The 22,666-nt window shown below is 48.6% G+C and overlaps 1 protein-coding gene across 5 annotated transcripts in view; it reads right to left on the bottom strand.

Annotated features, from left to right (window-relative positions):
* Positions 1 to 22,666, bottom strand: part of SCARB1 (scavenger receptor class B member 1) — a 92,891-nt gene that overhangs the window by 38,206 nt on the left and 32,019 nt on the right. For all 5 annotated transcript variants that reach the window (XM_043442567.1, XM_043442559.1, XM_043442552.1 and 2 more), the window contains 2 exons: positions 5,755 to 5,912; positions 1,858 to 1,999 (listed from right to left, as the gene is read on the bottom strand). In XM_043442567.1, the coding sequence (XP_043298502.1) occupies positions 1,858 to 1,999; positions 5,755 to 5,912 (300 nt within the window). The remainder of the gene's footprint in view (positions 1 to 1,857; positions 2,000 to 5,754; positions 5,913 to 22,666) is intronic.

Here is a 22,666-nt window from a genome sequence, read left to right on the forward strand (position 1 = left end):
TAGAAAAAGCCCAGCTGGTCGAGGCATGTAAAAGCACGTGTGTTAAGTGGGTGTGTGCATGCCTGCAAGTATTTCTCCTTCGGAAACAATAAGTAGGGGCACTATGCTTGTGTCCAATTTTCCCTAGTTAGACATAATTAAGAGACTGCTTTCCATGACACCCTCTGCAGCCCTGCCTCCTTTTGCTGGATTTATACTAGTCCACTGCTCGTCTGCAGTAGATATCACAACATAACTCCACATGATGATCCGTAGATGTTTGCTCTGAAAACGTTGCTGAAATAAACATCCTTGAGAACAAACATCTTTGCCCACATGTGTTATCCTATCAAGAGGACACATTCCTACCTATGTTTCAATTTACATCGAGAATCACCTCAATTTAAATTGAAAATTACCTTCCAACAGCTCATACCAGTTCCGTTCCTAATGACAGTGTCTGTTCCCACAAACGCTCCTAAGCCCTGGGCATTTATCACACAGTCTTTGCCAACCTAATTGGTGGGGGAAAATGACTTCACTGCCTAAACACGCACATCTGACTCTGAGAGAGGCAGCAGCAAGGCTTCAGGCTGCATTTATCTGAGCTTTCATCCTGTCCACCCAACAGACTTCACAGGTGCATTCACATCTGATCCTGAGCCCAGCCTGGGGCCAGTCCGGGAGCACACATCTGCTGACCCTCAACTGGGTGGACAGAGGATTGAATGGGAGGCTGAGTGCCACAGAGTGGCAGCCTCATAGTGGCAGAGTCATAGACCAAACTAGTTTCAAAACCCTAATCTGCTACCCGTCAGTTGAGTGACTTTAGATAAGTAACCTAGCCTCTCTGTTCTTCAGTTTTCTTCTTCTACAAATGGAGAAAATAATAGTACCTAATGATCGGGGGATTGCTGACAAGTAAACAAGGTAGTATGTGTGAAGCCTGACACACAAGTTCTAACACATAGTGTCAGCAAGATGCTCACCTAGCACACCTGAGACAGTTCTCTCCAGAAAGGCCTGGCCCTTGGCTGGCGTCTGAGATCCTGATGTTAGGAGGGCTCCCACCACTCCCTAACTGGTGAGAGGGGTTCACTGTGCCTGGACTGTACCACCTGCTTTCCCAGAACCTGGATCCGTGCCAGGCAGAGGGCATCTCCATGACGAGCCCCCAGTAAACACCCCCTGGGCGCTGAGTCTCTCTAGTGGGCATTCCTGGTAGAGGAGACCTACCTGTGTGTGGTCATAAATCACCGCTCAAGGAATGAAGCGTGACTCCCCTGGGAGGTGGCTCTGGAAGCCTGCGTCTGGTCACCACCCCACGTGCCCTTTCCCTCTGCTGATTCTCTTCTGCCTCCTTCCACTCTATCAAAGCCAAGAGCACAACCATGTATGCCAGGTCCTGCGAGCCCTATGAGTGAGTCAGCGAGCCTGGGGGTGGTCCTGGGGACCCCGACACACACGGCAGGCAGGCAGTAAATCCAGCTGCTTCTATGACTCTTCCCTGCAGAGAATGGATGTCCTGTCCACAACCTCCCTCCAAACACCACAGACAAGCACACAGCGCCCCCATTCAGCTTCCCACAAGTACTCCCTTTTGGAGAGTCTAGGTTTGCATTTTTTTGTTGTGTTGTTGCACCCGATTAGGGGTTGAACCCGCATACCCCTGCAGTGGAAAACGAAGTCTTAACCACTGGACCACCAGGGAAGTCCCTAGATTTGCAGATTGAAAAGGGAAAGGCCATGACTTTGACCAATGCCCCCAACCAGAGACCAAGATGCACCCAGGAAGCCCGCCGAGTCAACCCGGGAGCCACAGGCTGAGCTCTGCCCAGCGCAGGGGGCAGGCGGAGAGACGGACCAGGGGAATCTCACCAGGACCAGGATGTTGGGCATGACGATGTAGTCGCTCTCCTGGCCGCGGGACTTATCCGGCTGGAACTGGTAGCTGCGGTGCTCCAGGAAGGACACCGTGTCATTGTTGTTGAAGGTGATGTTGCTCTTGTGCCTGAACTCCCTGTGGGGGAGGAAGCCGGTGGGTCAGCTGCCAGGAGCCCGGGGTGCCCTCGGCTGTCTGTGTGCCGAGCCTGACTGCCTCCTACACGTCTGTTCCACCACCCACCCACTGTGGTTTGTGCTCAGTCGCCTCTTTGTGACCCCAAGGACTGTATGCAGCCCGCCAGGATCCTCTTAAAGTGGAAGTGTTAGTCACTCAGTTGTGTCCGACTCTTCGGGACCCATGGGACTGGGGCCTGCCAGGCTCCTCTGTCCATGGGATCTTCCAGGCAAAAATACTGGAGTGGGTTGCCATTTCCTTCTCCAGGGGATCTTCCTGACCCAGGGATCGAAGCTGGGTCTCCTGCATTGCCACGTGGATTCTTTACCACTGAACTGCCTGGGAAGCCCACCCACTGCAGGACAGGCCCAGAAGCCTCTTGTCACCAAATCCCATAGGCTCCCTCCCCCTGGGCAAGCTGCCACCATCCCTCCGCCCCTCATCACCCTCCCCCTGGGCATCCTAGCTTTTCTGAGGGAGACGGCAAGGATGGTGGATAGGAATATGCACTCTGAAGACAGGAGGCAGGGGGCCCAAATCCTGTCTCCATCACTTACTACTTAAGCCTGTTTTCCCACATTTAAAACGGGAGTAATGGGACTTCCCTGGCAGTCCAGTGATTAAGACTACATGCTTCCGCTGCAGGGGGCATGGGTTCAATCCCTGGATGGGGAACTAAGATCCTGCATACTGCAAGGTGCAGCCAAGGAAAAAAAATAAAATGGGAGTAATAAGCAGGCCTACGTCATTAGGTCCCTACCTGTGAGAACTGAGTGAGCTAATGCACGTCAAGCAATTAAAACGATTGCCTAATGCATAGAGAAAAGCATGTATCAGCTGCAGTTTTTATTGCTGTTATGCTGTCTTTATTCCATCATGCTCTGCAATCCATTCTCTGCAGAGCATCCAGAAGAATCTTTGGAAAGGGGGAAATCAGATCACATCATCCTCTCCTCCAAACCCTCCTTCACACACAGGATAAAACTGAGCTCCTTCTGTGGTCTCCAGGGTCCTCACCCTCCGGCCCCGTCCAATTCTCAGGTCTCCTCTCTCCCACTCACTCTCCCCTCACTCCTAACATGCCAGCCACACATGCCTTCTCCCCTCCTGGACTACCAGACTATTCCCACCTCAGGCCCTTTGCACTTGCTGCTCCCTCTGTCCATGACTCGCTTCCCCCCAGATCCTCACGTAGCAGTGCCCCCTTCTTACCATCTGGGTCTAGGGAAGTGTCTTTGTTAGACCTACCCCTGCCAAGGCCTGCCTCCAGCACTCTCCATGGCTTGATCTGCTTTGTTTTCACCACGCTTATGCTGCCTGGGTTCCCCTCTCTTGTCCACTTGCTTATTCTCTCCTGATGGGAATGTCAGCTCTGCGAGGCAAGGGCTTTTGTCTGCCTTTAACAGTAAACTGGCACCGTGCCTGGCACACAGGAGATGTTCAATACCCAATAAACACTTATGGAATGAAGATATAAGTAAGAACTTTGGCAAGCCAGGCTCAACTTTGACGCAGAAGCCTTTCGGGGATGAGCTAAGCCAGGATTGCAGTTTCCTGAGGGCAGAATGGGCAGCACCAGAAATCGGGTCTTGTATTCCAGGAAGCCCCTTCCCCAATGTCCCTGTGGAGTCTGTGGTGCAGGCTGGCACCTGGCAGCTATTCTGGAGCCTTGTGGCAGAGCGTCTCTTGGAAAACTGCTCCAGCCAACCCCACGAGCCCAGTAGCCACTGGAGAGCTTCACCCTCCCAAAGAATGATCCAATGAAGAAGCTGTGACGGCTGTGGTCATAAAGAAAGACAGCAGGACCCTGTGGGGCCCTCCCAGGTAAAAATCCTGTTCCGCGTCCCCAGTTTTTTTTGTAGGGAATAAGCTTCATTCAGCCTCTTTGACCTTCCTTCCCTGAGTTCCAGGGGGCAGATGCAAACAGTTGTTTATCAGGGGAGGGAGGGGATGCAGAAGCAAGTTCAGTTCAGTTCAGTCGCTCAGTCATGTCTGACTCTTTGCGACCCCACGAATCGCAGCACACCAGGCCTCCCTGTCCATCACCAACTCCTGGAGTTTACTCAAACTCATGTCCATCGAGTCGGTGATGCCATCCAGCCATCTCATCCTCTGTCGTCCCCTTCTCCTCCTGCCCCCAATCCCTCCCAGCATCAGGGTCTTTTCCAGTAAGTCAACTCTTCGCATGAGGTGGCCAAAGTACTGGAGTTTCAGCTTCAGCATCAGTCCTTCCAATGAACACCCAGGACTGATCTCCTTTAGGGTGGACGGGTTGGATCTCCTTGCAGTCCAAGGGACTCTCAAGAGTCTTCTCCAACACCACAGTTCAAAAGCATCAATTTTTCGGCGCTCAGCTTTCTTCACAGTCCAACTCTCACATCCATACATGACCACTGGAAAAACCATAGCTTTGACCAGACGGACCTTTGTTGGCAAAGTAATGTCTCTGCTTTTTAATATGCTATCTAGGTTGGTCATAACTTTCCTTCCAAGGAGTAAGCGTCTTTTAATTTCATGGCTGCAGTCACCATCTGCAGTGATTTTGGAGCCCCCAAAAAATAAAGTCTGACACTGTTTCCACTGTCTCCCCATCTATTTCCCATGAAGTGATGGGACCAGATGCCATGATCTTAGTTTTCTGAATGTTAAGCTTTAAGCCAACTCTTTCACTCTCCTCTTTCACTTTCATCAAGAGGCTTTTTAGTTCCTCTTCACTTTCTGCCATAAGGGTGGTGTCATCTGCATATCTGAGGTTACTGATATTTCTCCCGGCAATCTTGATTCCAGCTTGTGCTTCTTCCAGCCCAGCGCAAAGGAGGGGCAGTTAGCAAACAATAGTGCAGTCTTGGGGCAGGGTCCTGGCTTCTCCTCAAGGGATACACAGAACAACATCTCTGAGTTCTTCTGCAGGAACTAAGGCCCCCATCAAGGTGGAGGATGGTCCTCTCTGGCTGAGCAGAAGAGTCCTGGAACACCTCCCTGTTAACTGCACCACCAGCCAATCAGAAGAAAGTTTTGCACACAGTGGAAGAAGATAAGGCCCTGACCTTTTCTCCAAATGAGTCTCCCTTTAAAAACTTTCATGGTTGAGCAGAATCTTTAGAGTTGGTTTTTGGACATGAATTCACCTTCTCCCCACATTGCTGGCCTCCTGAATAAAGCAATCTTTCCTTTCCAACCAGCACTTGCCTTTTTTTTTTTTCTTTTTTTAACTTTTTGGCCACACCTCGAAGCATGTGGGCTCTTAGTTCCTTGACCAGGGATCGAACCTGTGTCCCTTACAGTGGAAGTGTTCATTCTTAGCTGTTGGACTACCAGGGAAATCCCAACACTTACCTTTTGAGTGGCAAGCAGCCAAACTAAGGTAACGATAATGTGTTAATAACTATCATTTACTGATCACTTACTGCATGCCAGGCACTGTGCTGGGCTCCCCATTATCTCATCCAATCCTCATAACCACTCCACCATGGAGACAGTCATCCCCATTTTACAGAAGGGGACACTGCGGCAGAGGAAAGTAAAGGCCCTTGCCCACAGTCAGAGACCTGCTGAGTGGCAAAGCCAGGCAGTCACTTCCAAGTCTCAAGCACTGGAGCACTGGATTAGAGCAAGCAGATTGACCCTGAATGAGCCCTTCTGCAAGGGGCCTCAGTTTCGTCATCTGTAAAATGGGATGATGACCTGAGTCCCAGCCCAACCCCCTCCATCCTCACCTGTACACATAAGGCCCGCGCTCCTGCACCTGTGGCTTCTGGCCTTGGATGATCTCCTCGGGGTTGAGGATGTTGAAAAAGTAGACAGAAAGGTAGAAGGGGACAGGGATTTCCTTCCACATGTTGAAGGACAGGCTGTTGGGGTCGATGCGCACATTCTGTGGGGGACGAGACAAACAAGCTCATGAGGAAGAGGGCCAGGGCCCCCACCCACCCACCTGCCCTACCACAAGCCTCCAAAATGGCTGCTTGGTGCCAGCCTGCATCACAGACTCCACAGGGTCATTGAGGAAGGGGCTCCCTGGAGGTGCCCTAGGAGCAGGAGGAGGTGGGAAAGCTGTTGACACATGCTGCTCCAGAGTTGACATAAGACATAATTAATGTTAATAGTTGATATTATTTTTATGCATTATTTTAAAATGTGTTTTAATAACAACAGCCTGATCAAGAGACTGGGAGGTGGCCACTGCTCAACCACAGCTCACAACACCTGGTGGGAAGTGGGCTCCATGTGTCAAATTCATCATTCATTCATTCACTCATTCATTTAACACACATTTTTAAAAACTGAAGTATAGTTGATTTACAATGTTTCAGGTTTACAGCAAAATATTCAATTTTATATATATATATATACATATTCTTTTTCAGATTCTTTTCCACTATAGGTTATTTTAAGACATTGAATATAGTTCCTTGTGCTATATAGTAGGTCCTTGTTGTTTATCTGTTTTATATATAGTAGTGTGTATCTGTTAATTCCTAATTTATCCCTCTCCCCTTCTCCTTTGGTAACCCTAAGTTTGTTCTCCATGTCAATACACATTTACTGAACACCTACTACATGCCAGGCCCTCTTCTAACAGCTGGGGTTAGAAAAGTGAACAAGACAGACTCAGATCTCTAACTTCATGGGGCTTTTATTCCAGTAGAAGAAAGACAGGTCATCAACAATTAGGGTAAAATACGTGGTGTATGAAAGGACATGGTGAAAACACAGGAGGGACTGGGAGGAGGACTGCAATTTTAAACAGAGCAGTCAGGCAGGTGAAATGTAAGGAAAAACAAAGCACAAAAAACTAAACCAAAATTAAAAACTAAAGGCACTGGAGGGAACATGTGGATTTAGTGGTGGTGGGTAATTTCATCCATAAGACACAGCCCGTGCAAAGGCCCTGGGGCTGGGAGAACTGAGACAGAGCAATGGGGAACAGCAAGGAAGCCAGGGGGGAGCAGAGCCTACGCGTGGGAGGGCAGGAGAGGAGAACAAGAGCAATTTTCGATGAAAAGCCAGAAATACAGAAATTTACACGCTGTGGTCTTGTGCTAAGTTGCTCCAGTCATGTCTGACTCTTTGTGACCCTGCGGGCTCCTCTGTCTATGGGATTCTCCAGGCAAGAATACTGGAGTGGGTTGTCCTCCTCCAGGGGATCTTCCCTGACCCAGGGGTCGAACCCGTGTCTCCTGTGTCCGCTGCACTGGCAGGCAGGTTCTTTATCACTAGCGCCGTATGAACTATAAAACTCCAGGTTTATAAAGCTTGGCAAAAACCCCTTGCCACCCAACCCCGCTCCCAACCTGACCAGCCCATCAGGTAGTTGCTCCATGTTGCAAAGCCGACTGTCTGGAACAGCTTGCGTCACCTTCACTTTTTCTTTGAATGTGGCCTTCCAGGACAAGGACAGCCACTCCCACTGTCCCCAGACAGACTGTCCCAGAACCAGTGGGCAGGGACTCTGGAGAAGGCAGAAGACTGGAGCTGGCTGGTCAGGCCCAGCCCCATGTCCCTAACTGGTAGATTTTGGGAAGAAGTGGGTTTGAAGAGAGTCAGACCTGAGGGCCAGCCCTGAACCTGTTTTCCCATCTGTGCAATGAGGCCAGTGACTCTGTAGCCTCAGTTGTGCTTCATTTGATCTACATGGCACTTCAATGAAGGAAAGTTGAACTCACTGTCAAGAACAAAAGAAAACGATTTAACATAAAATCTGGATTTCAAAGTTCTCTTGAAAATACCAGATCAGAGACTTGCCTTCGGGTGTAACAATCCTATATTGATGAACACATCTTCCTACCAGCTACGAGAGTCACAGGGATCACTTTTTTTTAAGGTTTTTAAAATTTAGTTATTTCTCTTTGGCTGCATTGAGTCTTCACTGCTGTGTTCTGACTTTCTCTAGTTGCAGTGAGCAGAGGCTACTTTCTAGTTGCAGTGCTCAGATTTCAGTAGTTGCAGCATGCAGGCTCAGTAGTTGCGATCCACAGGCTCAGTTGTGGAATCTTCCCAGACCAGGGATCAAACCCATGTCCCCTGCACTGGCAGGCAGATTCTTAACCACTGAACCACCAGGGAAATCCAGGATCATTTTTATAACCTGAGCATCCAGTACATGCAAATAAAGGTGACTAGAAAATGTGCTTTGTACAAAGCAACACAAATGAGTATTTCCTTACTGAAGAGGGTATGGAGAAAAGGGAACTCTCCTTCACTGTTGGTGGAAATGTAAACTAGTACAGTCACTATGGAGAACAGTATTGAAATTCCTCAAAAAACTAAAAATAAAATTACCATATGATCCTGCAATCCCACTCCTGGGCATATATCTGGACAAAACTCATTCGAAAAGACACATGCACCCCCAATGTTCACTGCAGCACTATTCACTATAGCCAAGACATGGAAGTAACCGAAGTGTCTACTCACAGATGAATGGATAAAGAAGTTATGGCATATATACCACGGAATAGTCTCACCATAGAAAAGATGAAATAATGCCATTTGTGGCAACATGGATCAAACTACAGATGGTCACACTAAGCGAAGTCAGTCAGACAAAGAAAGACAAATATCCTATGATATCACATGAGGAATCTTGAAATATGATACAAATGAACTTATTTGTAAGACAGAAACAGACTCACAGACACAGAAAACAAGCTTATAAGTGCCAGGGAAGAAGGGTGGGGGCAGGTATATGTTAGGAGGTTGGGATTAACACACAGACAACTACTATATACGAATTGCTGTGCTATACACCTGAAACTAACATAACATTGTAAATCAACTTTATACCAATACAAAATTTAAAAAAAACAAACAAGCATTTCCCAGGGATTGCCTGTGTGTCAGATGCCGTTCTAGGCTCTTCACATCATTGTCACCTCCCTAACCAACACCATGACCCCTCAAACCAAGAGGGCCATGGCCCTCACCTTAAACAAAGGCAGCAGCTGCAACTCCCTTCTGGGCCCCGAGGTCCCTGGGGCTGAGGTATTTCCAGCTCCTCCCAAATTTTGTGAGCTGCTAGAAATCCAGATGTTTCTATGGCGTCTGATTGTTTCAAGAGCAACACCGTATTTTTCAAAATCAACACACCCAGGAGGCAGATGGCTCATCTTCAGGCCACGAACTGGACCCCAGGAGACCCCTTTGCCACACTTGCCAGAGCACCTCAGCCAGACCATCTCCCAGAAGGGGGACCTCTCTGGGTCACAGGCAGGGACACTGAGGCCCAGCGAGGCGGTGTGGCTCTTCTCCAGCCCCACCACCCACCCCCTCAGCATGGGCTTGGTGAATGAGGTGAATGCTTGCCCCATCACGTCCGACTCTTTGCAACCCCGTGGACTCGGGCCCGCCAGGCTCCTTTGTCCGTGGGATTTCCCAGGCAAGAGTACTGGAGTGGGTTGCCATTTCCTCCTCTAGGGGATCTTCCCGACCCAGAGATCAAGCACGCATCTCCTGGGTTTCCTGCATTGCAGGCAGATTCTTTACCACTTGAACCACTGAGGAAGCCAAGAAAGTGGAATTCAGACTTCAGCCTGGAGATTGTTGGGGGGTTTGGGGGTCGGATGGAAACCCTCAAATTTTAATACAAAGGATCAAAGACAGGCCCACCCGTGGAGGCAGTCTGTGGTGCCCTCTCTCCCTCCCCTCATCCACAGAACAGTGGTCAGAAGAAAACACATCAACCCAGTTTCCTTCTTTTTACATGTTTGTGATAAGACACATAAGATCTAACCTCTTAGCAAATATTTAAATATACAGTACAGTGGGTTTTCTATTTTTCGCTGTGCTTGTAAGACCTTAGTTCCCCAACCAGGGATCAAACCTGGGCCCTCGGCAGTGAGAGCGCAGAGTCCTAACCACTGGACCGCCAGGGAATTCCCTACCATGTAGATCTTTTATTCACCATGACTAATAATAATATTATGTAATATTGGAAATAAAATTGTAAAAGACCCTGATGCTGAGAAAGATTGAAGGCAGGAGGAGAAGGGGACGACAGAGGATGAGATGGTTGGATGGCATCACCGACTCGATGGACAGGAGTTTGAGCAAACTACGGGAGATAGTGAAAGACAAGGAAGCCTGGCGTGCTGCGGTCCGTGGTGTCACAAAGAGACAGACACAATTTAGCGACTGAACAACAACAACCATAAATAAAAAGGAAGGAAGGAAACTTTCAGAGGTGATGGACATGTTTACAACACAGATTGTGGTGATGGCTTCACTTCTCTCTAAACTCATCCGGTTGTAGACGTGCTTAGTCGCTCAGTCATGTACGATTCTTTGCAACCCCATGGACTAGAGCCCACCAGGCTCTTCTGTTTATGGGATTTCCCAGGCAAGAATGCTGGAGTGGGTTGCCATTTCCTTCTCCAGGGCATCTTCCTGACCCAGGGATCGAATCCCACATCTTGTGTCTCCTGCATTGCAGGTGGATTCTTTACCCGCTGAGCCATGAGGAAAGTTGTATAATTATATACATACAACTAATTTATTACATCAATCATACAGCAGTAAAGTGGCTTAAAATTAAAAAAAAAAAAAAAAAGTTTCCAGTTCCTGCCTCCCTCCCCCAGCCCTGTTTTTTAGCAAAGGTACGGTGACCCAGAGAAGCCTGGAGAAGCCTTTGAAATTCCGGAATTCCGCTGTGCTTTCCTAATCTCCTGGCCTTTCCACCCAATTCAGGGATAAATCAAGGTCAAATCAATGAATCACCAGATGAAGGCTTACATCTCTCTCTCCAACAGAAGGGGCTGTGGGGTTCTAGGGCACCACTCCGTTCGTGGGTACGCACAGGGAATCTCCCATGAGCCAGTTTTGCCTTCTGGATAAGTTATTAATCCTTTCTGTGCCTCAGTTTCCTCATCCATAAAATGAGTGTAATGATAGCATCCATCTCATAGGTATGGTGTGAGATTTAAGTGCCTTTGTAAAATGCTTAGAACAGGGGCAAGTAGAACCTAGGGACCCAGCAGGTCGGCCATGCAGAGTCACCTGGCACAAAGTGACCAGCCCTTCCCCCTCCCCCATTGCTGCCCCACCTCTGGTGGGGGATGGACTTTGCACCGCTTACAATCAGAGGGATAACTTTCTTTCGGTCACACTGGACCAGAAGCATTAGGACCAGGCAGCTGATTAGATAACAGTGCACAGGCCAAGCTCACGGCCTTTTGCCCAACATAGCTGATTCTATCCCTGCCCCCACCCCCCAAGGTCAAAGATCACAGCCCACACACAAAGACCAAGAGAGAAAGCCAAGGTGATCCCTTCCTGGACGCAGCTCCCTCTTATCCAACCAGATTCTCTGAGCTCATTCTGGACAGCCAAGAGGGCTGCCTGGAAGAGACGCCATGTGAAAGAAAGAGTTGGGCTTTGTCATGAAAAAAAGACGAGGAGGGTGTTACTGGCAGGGGACACAGCCTGTGCAAAAGCTAGGTAGCTTCTAAGAACATGACCTACCTGAAAGTCCACCAATCTCAAATACGTTTTTAAAACAACTCAAATGTTCATGATGGATAAATCAACTGCTGTGTTTATACAATGGAATAAACAGATAAAAAGGAGAACTGATGCTTTCAAATTATGGTGCTAGAAAAGACTTGAGAGACTCTTTGCAACGCTATAGACTATAGCCTCTCCAGGCGCCTCTGTCCATGGGATTCTCCAGGCAAGAATACTGGAGTGGGTTGCCATGCCCGCCTCCAAGGATCCTCTCCACCCAGGGATTGAACCTGCATCTTTTACGTCTCCTTCTTGGCAGGCAGGTTCTTTACCATTAGAGTGACCTGCGAAGCCCTGTAAAGAGAATCATACAAGTCTTCAAATGTATCCATAATTCTCTATTTCTTGAAAACAAGCAGAGATACAAAAGACCATATACGTCTCCTTTTACTTAGCAAAATATTTTTGAGGTCCTGGTCATTAATCTTTTTAAAGTGTAGTTTGCTGACTTTGTTGTTGTTTTAATTTGTTTGCCCCAGGTCTTAGTTGCAGCATGCATGATCTTTTAGTTGCAGCATGTGAACTCTTAGCTGCGGCATGTAGGACCTAGTGCCCTGACCAGGGATCAAACCCAGGCCCCCTGCAATGAGAGCAAGGTATCTTGGCCACCGGACCAACGAGGAAGTCCCAGTTTGTTGACTTTTATCAAATGTACATACCTCACCTGTCTGGCAACAAGAAATGGGACATTTTCATCACGCCTTGCTTAAAAGGATGTGTATGAGCCTTTCTGTGCTCCTGGCAGCATTATCTACAAGAGCCAAAAGGTGGATGTGACCCAAGTGTCCACTGACAGATGAATGGGTGAATGTAATGTGGTGTAGCCAAGGTTATTCAGCCTTAAAAAAAAAAAAAATGAAATTCTCATATGTGCCACATCATGAGGGAACTTTTAAAACATTCCTACAGGCAATAAGACAGTCGAAAAAGCACGTATTATATGATCCCATTTGTGTGAAGTGTCTAGAACAGGCAAGGGAGTTCCCTGGCAGGCTAGTGGTTAGGATTCTGGGCTTTCAGTGCTGTGGCCTGGGTTCAATTCCAGGTCGGGAAACAGAGATCCCACAAGCTGTGCAAGATGGTTAAAAAGAAAATAGGCAAATCTATAGGGACAGATCTATAGAAGACTCTTGAGAGTCCCTTGGAATGCAAGGAGATCAAACCAGTCCATCCTAAAGGAAATCAAGCCTGAATATTCATTGGAAGGACTAATGATGAAGCTGAAACTCCAATACTTTGGCCACCTGATGTGAAGAACTGACTCATTGGAAAAGACCCTGATGTTGGGAAAGATTCAAGGCAGGAGTAGAAGGGGACGACAGAGGATGAGATGGTCGGATGGCATCACCGACTCCATGGACATGAGTTCGAGCAAGCTCCGGGAGTTGGTGAAGAACAGGGGAGCCTGGCATGCTGCGGTCCATGGGGTCACAGAGTCGGACACGACTGAGCGACTGAACTGAACTGATAGGCACAGAGAACAGTCTGGGAGTTGCCAGGGGAGCATGGGGAGTGACTTCTTAACAGCTACAGGGTTTCTTTTTGGGGTGATGAAAATATTCTGGAACTAGACATGTGTGTAATGGTTGTACAACATTGTGAATGTCCTAAATGTCACTCAATCGTATGGTTTTTAATGGTTTAAATGGTGAGTTTTTTATTAAGTGAAACTTGAAAAAAGAAAGTGAAAGTGAAAATTGCTCAGTCGTGTCCAACTCTTTGCGATCCCATGGACTATGGTCCATGGAATTCTCCAGGCCAGAATACTGGAGTGAGTAGCCTTTCCCTTCTCCAGAGGTTCTTCCCAACCCTGGGATCGAACCCAGGTCTCCCACACTGCAGGAGGATTCTTCACTAGCTGAGCCACAAGGGAAGTCCAAGAATACTGGGTGGGTAGCCTAGTCCTTCTCCAAGGGATCTTCCCGACCCAGGAATCGAACCAGGGTCTCCTGCATTGCAGGCAGATTCTTTACCAACTGCAAAATCAGGGAAGCCTTGACACAACTTTAAAAAAAGACAAAAAGACTAACTGCAAATTAAAACAAGATCACTTCCCAAAAGATGGACACAAATTAAGTCACCTGAGAAAAACAAGCCCTGGAAAAGGTGTGGGGAGACAGAGATGCCCAAGAATGTGGGCACACTGCCCCTCCTCCCCATGACCCTACGGTGGCCTGCTTGGCACTCTGGCTTTCAGACACTGCTGACCCCGCCCAGGATCACTACCTGCACACCTGGGGCGGCAGAAACAAGCTTCAGGAAAGAACACCTGCCTTTCCAGCACAATGCTACTTACACTCCCAAAGAATCATCTGCTACTCAAATACTCTCTCCTTACCCATTCTGTCTTTACAGTGCTGGTCCCCACTCACCCCAGTCATCTCGCATCCCAAGACAGGATCGCATGCAGCCCAGAGCTGGACAACTATGCCCTACAGATTCCCACACGTGTGCAAGATGGCTGCAAAACAATCATTGAGGGACTTCCCTGGTGGTCCAGTGGTTAAAATTCCATGCTTCTAATGTATGGGTTCGATTCCTGGTTGGGGAACTAAGATCCCACATGCTTCGTGGCAGACAGAAACTTGAGTGAAAAAAAGACAAGCTGCAGAAAGATAACCGTCACTATGGCCTGTTCATGGAATCACTGACACAATGGACATGAGTTTGAGCAAACTCTGGGAGATGGTGAAGGACAGGGAAGCCTGGAGTGCTGCAGTCCATGGGGTCACAAAGAGTTGGACACGACTGAGTGACTGAAGAACAACTGCCTATTCACATGAATTTTTCAAACACACAAAATAACATGAAACATTTTATTTAAGTTGCCAGCACAGTGTTGGCCTATAAGCCAACTGGCCTGGCCCCTGTGGCCTCTCCAGATCCAATATCCTGCCATGTCCCTATCACTCAGCCCAGCCATGCTGGCCTCCTTGCCATCCCTTGTACAAGTAGGCACAGCCCTGCCCCAGGACCTTTGCATAGGCTGTTCTCTCTGCCCTCAGTGTTTCTCATGAGGTAGCAGCATAGCCAAATCTCCCACCCTTCTTAATCTTTCCTCACATGCCTCCTCCCAGGAAGACACACCCTATCTACCCCCAAATCCCTCAACCCCCTAACCTGCTCTATGTTTTCCATAGTCATTGTTACGTTCCAGCACACTTATAATTAATTATGTCTACTGTTCTTCATCTGTCTCTCCTGCCAAATCATAAAGCCACCAGGACCAGATCCTCAGTTGCTTTATTCACTGATGGCTCTCCCAGGCCTGGAACAGAGGTTGGCACCCAGCAGGCACTCGGCAATATGAGCTCAGGAACAAATAGAATCAGAGTAGAAATGTCTAGGGAGTGGCTGTCTGCCTTCTCCTTTGTGCATGTTTTAGAAAGCTTGTACTTGAGGTACTACAGGGTAGGGGTTGGGGGGGGCACACTTCGAGGTTTGCAGTGTCTTAGTTCCCTGATCAGGGATTGAACCCAGGCCCTCAGCAGTAGAAGTGCAGTCTCAACCACTGGACCACCAGAGAAATCTCTCAATTAAGTAAATCTTAAATATTATAATGCTAAAGGAAATCAACCCTGAATATTCACTGGAAGGACTTATGCTGAAGCTAAAGCTCCAGTACTTTGGCACCTGATACAAAGAACAGACTAATTGAAAAAGACCCTGATGCTGGGAAAGACGGAGGGCAGGAGGAGAAGGGTATGACAGAGGACGAGATGGTTGGATGGCATCACCAACTCAATGGACATGAGTTTGAGCAAACTCTGGGAGCTGGTGAAAGACAGGGAAGCCCACTGTGCTACAGTCCACGGGGTTGCAAAGAGTCAGACACAACTGAGTGACTGACCAACAACAAACATTATAATTTTAATTAAAATGTGATCTGCAACCTCACTGGCCAGGCAGCAGCCTTGAGTCTGGGGTGAATGGATGCTGAGACTCAGATCAGCAGTGGTCCACCTCCAAAAGCTCCCATTTCCTTTCTGGGTGGGGCAGTGAAGACCCTGCCAAGAGGGGGCACAGAGCAGATGTCCTGAGGCCCAGGGGCAGGGGAGTGGGACCCCAGACCAGTCTTCTTCATAGAGAGGCCCACAGAAGGCAGGGTCACATAACTGTCCCTTCAGGGAACTCAGGCCAGCCAGGCAGGCCTCCAGCACAAGCCTGGGATGAGCTTGGAGCAGAGAAGCAGGCAGAGGCTGAGAGGGGCCCCACAACTCCAGGGGCCTCTGTCCTCACCCTTGGGAGTCAGCAGATCACAGGATCTCTGCTCACAGACGCCAGGAAAGCATCTCTCAAGGGGTCACTGGGGCCAGGAAGTCTGCAACCCCGGTTAAACCACCCACCAGGAAACCTCCCCTTGCCCATCTCCGGAGCGGTAAGGCTCCTTGGGCTGCTGTAACAAAGCCACACTCTGGATGACTTAAATCATCTATCCTCTCTCAATTCTAGAGGCTGGAAGTCCGGAATTGAGATGTGGGCTCCTTCTGAAGGTTCCAGGGGAGGAGCCTAACTTGCTCCTCCAGCCCCTGGTGGTCTCAGGCATTCCTTGGCTTGTAGCCACCTCCCTCCAATCTCTGCCTCCTTCATCACATCCCCCTCTCTCTGTGTATCCTCTTCCTATAAAGACATTCCTGTTGGACTTAGGGTCCATCTGATCCATACTTTCATCACATCTGCAAAGACCCTATTTCCAAATAAGATTAACATTCGCCAGTAATGGGGGTTAGGACTTGGACATACTTTTTTTTGGGGGGGTGGGCAGGGGAGAGACCCTGCTCAGCCCAATCCAGGGAGAAAAAGCCAGGGCAAAGCTGAGTGATCAGGGTGTTGCTTGAACCACAAGTGCCTACTGCCTCCCATTACATTCTTCCCTGCTCCCAGGATGACTCTGACTGCCAATTCCAAAACTCCACTCTCCAGGTGCCACCTCCTCCAGGAGGCCTTCAGGGAACTACCTAAGGTGAGCCTGCTCTGATCTAATTAAGACCTGGGTCATTCCGTGGACAATCACCCCATCCCATGCTAGATGCTATGTTTTGAATTTAAAAATAGATGAACAAGGGACTTCCTTGGTGGACCAATGGCTAAGAATTCTCCTTGCTTGCAAGGCAGAGGATGCCGGTTCGATCCCTGGTCAGGGAACTAAGATCCCACATGCAGAGGGGCAGTTAAGCCCTTAGTGCCGCAACTACTGAAGCCTGTGCACCACAACTAGAGTCTGTGCATCGCAACAACAGATCCCACATGATGCAAGGAAGATCTTGCATGCCACAACTAAGACCCAAAACAGCCATAAATAAATAAATATTTTTTGAAAATAAAGATAAATGAATAAAATGGGGTCCCTGAGAAGCTGGGGCAGGGCAGGGAAGCCAGAGAATCCTATCCACCATCTGTACAGCACTGGTCCAGTAACAAAACACTTCTGCCTACCTTGCCTCATTATATTCTCAAAGGCCCATTGAACAGACACAGACACTGAGGCCTGAGGGCCAAATATCACCTGGGGTCACAGGTGCAGGAAGAGACTGAGCCCCTGGTTTTGCATCAACATGCAGGCCTGTTTCCTCACGTTTCTCTCCCACTGGGCTCGGAGCACGCAGGACAGGAGTTTCACAAATTAATCATTAATTTGATCTGCCCATTGAATTGCAAAATGCAATCCCGCCCCCACTGGTAACAGGAAACACACCTCTAATAACCAGATGAGCCAAGACTCTGATTCACCTGTACGAGGCCAGGTTCTGGGATGAGACCAGACTCTTCCCGCTCCAGTCAGTCACTCTCTACCTCCTGGATCCAAGGATCCAGAGACACCCCCAGCCCCATAGGGCCCATTTTGTTGTCGTTGTTGTTCAGTTGTAGGGTCATATCCTACTCTTTGTGACCCCATGGACTGCGGCACGCCAATCTCCCAGAGTTTGCTCAAACTCATGTCCATTGAGTCAGTGATGCCATCCAACCATCTCATTCTCTGTCGCCTCCTTCTCCTCCTGCCCTCAATCTTTCCCAGCATCAGGGTCTTTTCCAATGAGTTGGCTCAACTCAGGGAAGACTATAGTATGGGCTCATTCAGTCTGGATTTGGGAATGCCATACCCTTGACTAAAGTTCTGACTTCCTTTGATTTTAAAGGCAAGAAAAATCAAAGAAAAGTTGTTTTTTCTTTTTAAACAGGAAACCCAAGCATGCTGCTACAACAGCAGAATGAGCTGCTTAAGCTAAGAAGTTGAGTCATGCTTGACTCCTCCATTTCTCTCCCACCCAAAAACCATCCATCAGGAAGTCTTGGCTGCTCTTGCTCTAAGACACACCCAAAATCCATCCACTTTTTCCCAACACCACCCCTGGCCCCTAGCATCATTTGCTTGGACCAATGCAGTCATCTCTTCACTGATTTTCTCAAGTTTGCCTTTGTCCCTAGGCTGTTCGCCAAACAGATCACAGCTACTGGTTTAAAAGGTACATCTGATCATGGCATTTTCCTGCTCAAACACCTCCCACAGCTCCCTACTTATCTAGGGATTAAATCCCAATCTCTAACAGTGACCTACAAAGTCTCGCACCCTCTGGCTCCCTGCAGCTACACTAATCGTAGCTCCCTTGACAGTCCACCTCACTCACTCTGATCCAGCCACATTGACCTCACTCTTCCTGAGCCCACCAGGCAAGATTCTGCCACAGGGCCTTTGCATTGACTGTTTGCTCCTCCAAGGGCAATCTTCTCTCCAAGGTCCACATGGGTGAGCCCTTCATTTCTCAAGTCTAAAGTCACCTTTTCAAAGAGGACTTCCATCAGCAATATTTGCTGATTTCTCACTGCATGTCAGGCTCTTTTCTAGGTCCTGGGGACTATAGCAGTGAACAAAATGGACAAAGAGACTATCCTTTCTAAAGTAGTCCTTCCCCCATCACATTCCACCCACCACCTGTTTCATCTGCCCAGCATTATCAACATCAGCAATTCCTATGTATTTGTTGACAAGTCCCCCTTCCTGCTGCCTGGAATGCAGTCATGATAGACTGAGCTACAACAGCCACCTTATGTCATGAGGCAGCCGTGAGAATGGTAGCCACACACAAAGGATGGTAGAGAAGAAAGATAGGAAACCCGGTCCCCGTGACTTCAATGGGGCCACCCCATCAGCCCTGGGCAGTGAGTCCTCAGAGAAGGGTCCATCAGACTCACAAAGAGATCCTATACCATATACCAAAAGGGCTGCCACGAAAAAGACTGACAAATGTCAGCAAGGATGTGGAGGCACCAGAATGCACACTGGTCAAAGTGCAGTTTGGTACAATCGGTACAGAAAATGATGTGGCAGTGTCTCCTAAAGCTAAATAACACACATGTCCACAAATGAATGACAGATGGCACATTCATACAATGGGACATCGCCCAAGCAAAGAAAAGGAATGGACACAGATGACCTAAATGAGCACAGTGATGACCAACAGAAACTCAATGCCCATTGATGTGATATTCCAGGGAATGGGCAAAGCTAATCTCTGGTGCTAGAGGCGGGGGCTGCAACACCTTGGGATGAGAGCTGACATGGAGGGATTCAGGAGAGCCTTCCCCAGGTGAGCATGCCAAACACACATCCACATAATTAGTCAACCTCTACACCTAAGGTTGTACACTTTCCTGCACTGATGCTCAATTTAGAATTTTTTTTTCAGCCTCGCCACTCAGCTTGCAGGATCTTAGTTTCAGGACCAGGGATCAAACCATGTACCCTGCAGGGGAAGCACAGAGCCCTAACCACTGGACTGCCAGGGAATTTAGATTTTTTAATGAAAAAAAATTAAAGCAAAAAAATTTTTAATATAAAGGGTGAGGGCTTTTGAGCTGTTTAGCACTCCCTCAAGAGGCACCTCAGCCCACAAAAGCTCAACAGGGAGACTGTATCCCATCCAATCTGACCTCTGAAGCTCTCAGCCTGCCTCTAGGAGACCAGCAAGGAGACCACTGGGGACCCAGGAGGAAGGAGGGGCGGGTCTGGAGGCCCTCCCTACAAGCAAGGGGACCCAGCTCTATGTCTGCAGCCAGCCACTCCCCATCTCCTAACTTCCTGCCCTTCTCCATCTACCAGAACTTTCTGTGGCCTGGTTTCCTCACCTGTAAATAGGGTTTGGAAATAGGGAGGACCAACCTCAACTGGGGAGTCATGTGGACATAATGAGATGAGCGCGGCACTGAGCCTCTGTGCTCTTCCTGCCCAAACCCAGAACCACAATCTGATCACAAGAGAAGCGTCAGACAAATCCCCATGGAAAGGGCATCCGACCAAACCCCTGACCATCCAGGTCACCAAAACCAACAACACTCTGAGAAACAGGCACAGCCAAGAGGAGCCTAAGGAAACACAGTGACTAAGTGTGACACGGTGTCTGACGGGATCCCAGGAGAGGAAAAAGGAAATGAAGGACTTCTCTGGAGGTCCAGTGGTTAAGACTATGCTTCCACTGCAGGGGGCGCAGGTTCGATCCTCAGCTGGGAAACTAAGATCCCATATGCTTAGAGGTGCAGCCAAAAAAAACTTTTTTTAAGGGAAAAGAAAAAGGAGATGAGCTAGGAACTAAGGAAATCCCAACAAAGTGCTGACATTAGTTAATACTAAGGGATCACCACTAATGGACTACACTAATAAAGATGTTAGCAATAGGGGAAACCAAGTGTGGGGAACAAGGGAGACCTCTGTACCGTCTTCTCCACTTTTAACTGTAAATCTAAAATTGTTTTAAACATAGGAAGCTATCGAGACACAAATAGGACCTATCTCACAGGGTTCCATGAGGGTCACATCAGTGCCTGGCTGAGTTACATCAGAGCTGAGAAGCAAAGGAAAAATGAGAACCCCAGTGGTGCTCCAGAACATTAAATTCATTGAGTAAATACTGAAATGTTTAAAAGTAGATATACTAAAACAATATTGGGACTTCCCTGGTGGTCCACCAGTTAAGAAACCACCTTCCAATGCAAGGGAGCCCTGACCAGGGAACTAAGCTCTTAGATGCCATGGGGAAACTAAGCCTATGTGCACTGCAACTAGAGAAAGCCCACACACCACAATGAAGACCCAGCATAATTTAAAAAAAAAAAAAAAAATTTAAGAAAAAAATAAAACAACATTTTAAATATTTTATTTAAACCCAAACCAGAATTTATTATAAATTTACCCCTGGCTTTTCTTTTTTTTTTTTTTTACTTCCCTAGCTTTAATGGAAGCAAATTCATTGCATTCTATTTCTATTGCCATATAACAAACTATCAAACATGTACGGGCTTAAAATGTCACACATTTACCATCTGACAGCTTTGGAGGTCAGAAGTCCAAAACGGGCCCCAGGTGGCACAAGTGGTAAAGAACCCGCCTGCCAGTGCGGGAGACCTAAGAGACATGGGTTCGATCCCTGGGTTGGGAAGATCCCCTGGGGAAGGGAATGGCAACCTACTTCAGTATTCTTGCCTGGAGAATTCCCGTGGACAGAGGAGCCTGGAGGGCTATAGTCTATGGGGTCACACAGAGTCGAATATAACTGAAATGACTTAACACGCACACACCATAACAGAGCTAAAATCAAGGTGTCTGCAGGGCTGGTTCCTCCTGGAGGCTTTCTGGGAGAATCCAGTCGCCTAGCTTTTCCAGTTCCTAGAATCCACCTGCATTCCTTGGCCCCCTTATCACTCCAACCTCAGCTTTCATCATCACATCCTTTCTGACTCCCTGCCTCCCTCTTACAAGGACCCTTATGATGACATTAGTCCCATCCAGATAACTTCGGACAATCTTCCCATCCTGAACTCCTTAATGTAATCACATCTACAAAGCCCCTTTTGTCACATGGGGGTAACATATCCACAGGTCCCAGGATTAGGACTTCTTTGAGGGGCCATCATCCTGCCTCCTACACCCACTCAGAGATGCAAGGCCTCCTCCCACACAGCCCCATCCACACCCAGGAGCACCCCACTGCCGGGGCAGGGTAACGTTTGTTCCCCATGTGCCCCTTCCTTTCCAGGGCATCCTTGTCTGCAGCCACCAAGCAGGGCCCCCGCCAGGACAAGGTGGACCAGCTCCCGCCGTGGGAGGCCCACTGTCCTCCTGAAGTGCAGCCCCGCACCCAGGAGGCTCAGCCCACCCCTCCTTGTGTGAACCTCCACCCTTCATCTGCAATCTGAACTTCCTTAAAAGAAACAGTGGGGGGAGGGTTCCCTGGTGGCTCAGTGATAAAGAATTCGCCTGCCAATGCAGCAGACACGGGTTCAATCCCTGATATGGGAGATTCCCACGTGCTGCAGAGCAAGCCCATGCATTACAACTACTGAGCCGGCACTCTAGAGCCCATAAGCTGAAACTACTGAACCCATATGCCGCAACTACTGAAGCCCGAGTGCCCGAGAACCTGTACTCCACAAGAGAAGTCACCGCAGTGAGAGGTCCCCACTCACCACAAGAACAGAAAAGCCCGTGCAGCAACCAAGACCCAGCATAGCCAAAAATAGATAAATAAAATTATTTAAAAAAAAACAAACACGGAGCAGAACACAGTCTGGGTGGGTCTTCTTGCAAGTGCTGCAGTGGGGCAGGGCGGGGGTGGGGGGGGGACTTTGTTCTCAAAACTCAGGTCTGAGAGAAGCCCCTTTGGGGCCTCAGACAGGTCCCTTTCTCCTCCCAAATTCTAAGACCAAAACACAGCCTGGCCTGACAGTGACACAGGGTGTCCATCGGAACAGGAACTGAGACATGCCCCAAAGAGCTCGGCCGGCTGCACTGTCAGCCAGAAAGCTGAGAGCCTAAAAGGCCAGCCTCCCCCTCTCCCCAGGGCAGCATCAGAACTGGGGAGAGGGGTGTCTCCCAAAGCAACCCTCCAAAAGCCAACAGGTTCCCACAGGACAGATGGGGGAGCAATGGTCAGAGGACAGACAGACTTGGGGTCCTAAGGATCTCAGGAAGCTTCCTGGCTGGGCAGGGACCAAGTGACCACTGAGCCACACTCCCTCAGCCCCGCAAAAGGGACCCAAAGGTGGGGGGGCCCAGGGCATTTCTGAACAGCTGAACAAGTTCATCATTTTGAAAACTCCTCATTATACCTCGGAATTCTTTTTGACGGGATAACA

Source organism: Cervus canadensis, chromosome 1 (genome assembly GCF_019320065.1).
Source record: "Cervus canadensis isolate Bull #8, Minnesota chromosome 1, ASM1932006v1, whole genome shotgun sequence".
Classification (NCBI taxonomy): domain Eukaryota; kingdom Metazoa; phylum Chordata; class Mammalia; order Artiodactyla; family Cervidae; genus Cervus; species Cervus canadensis.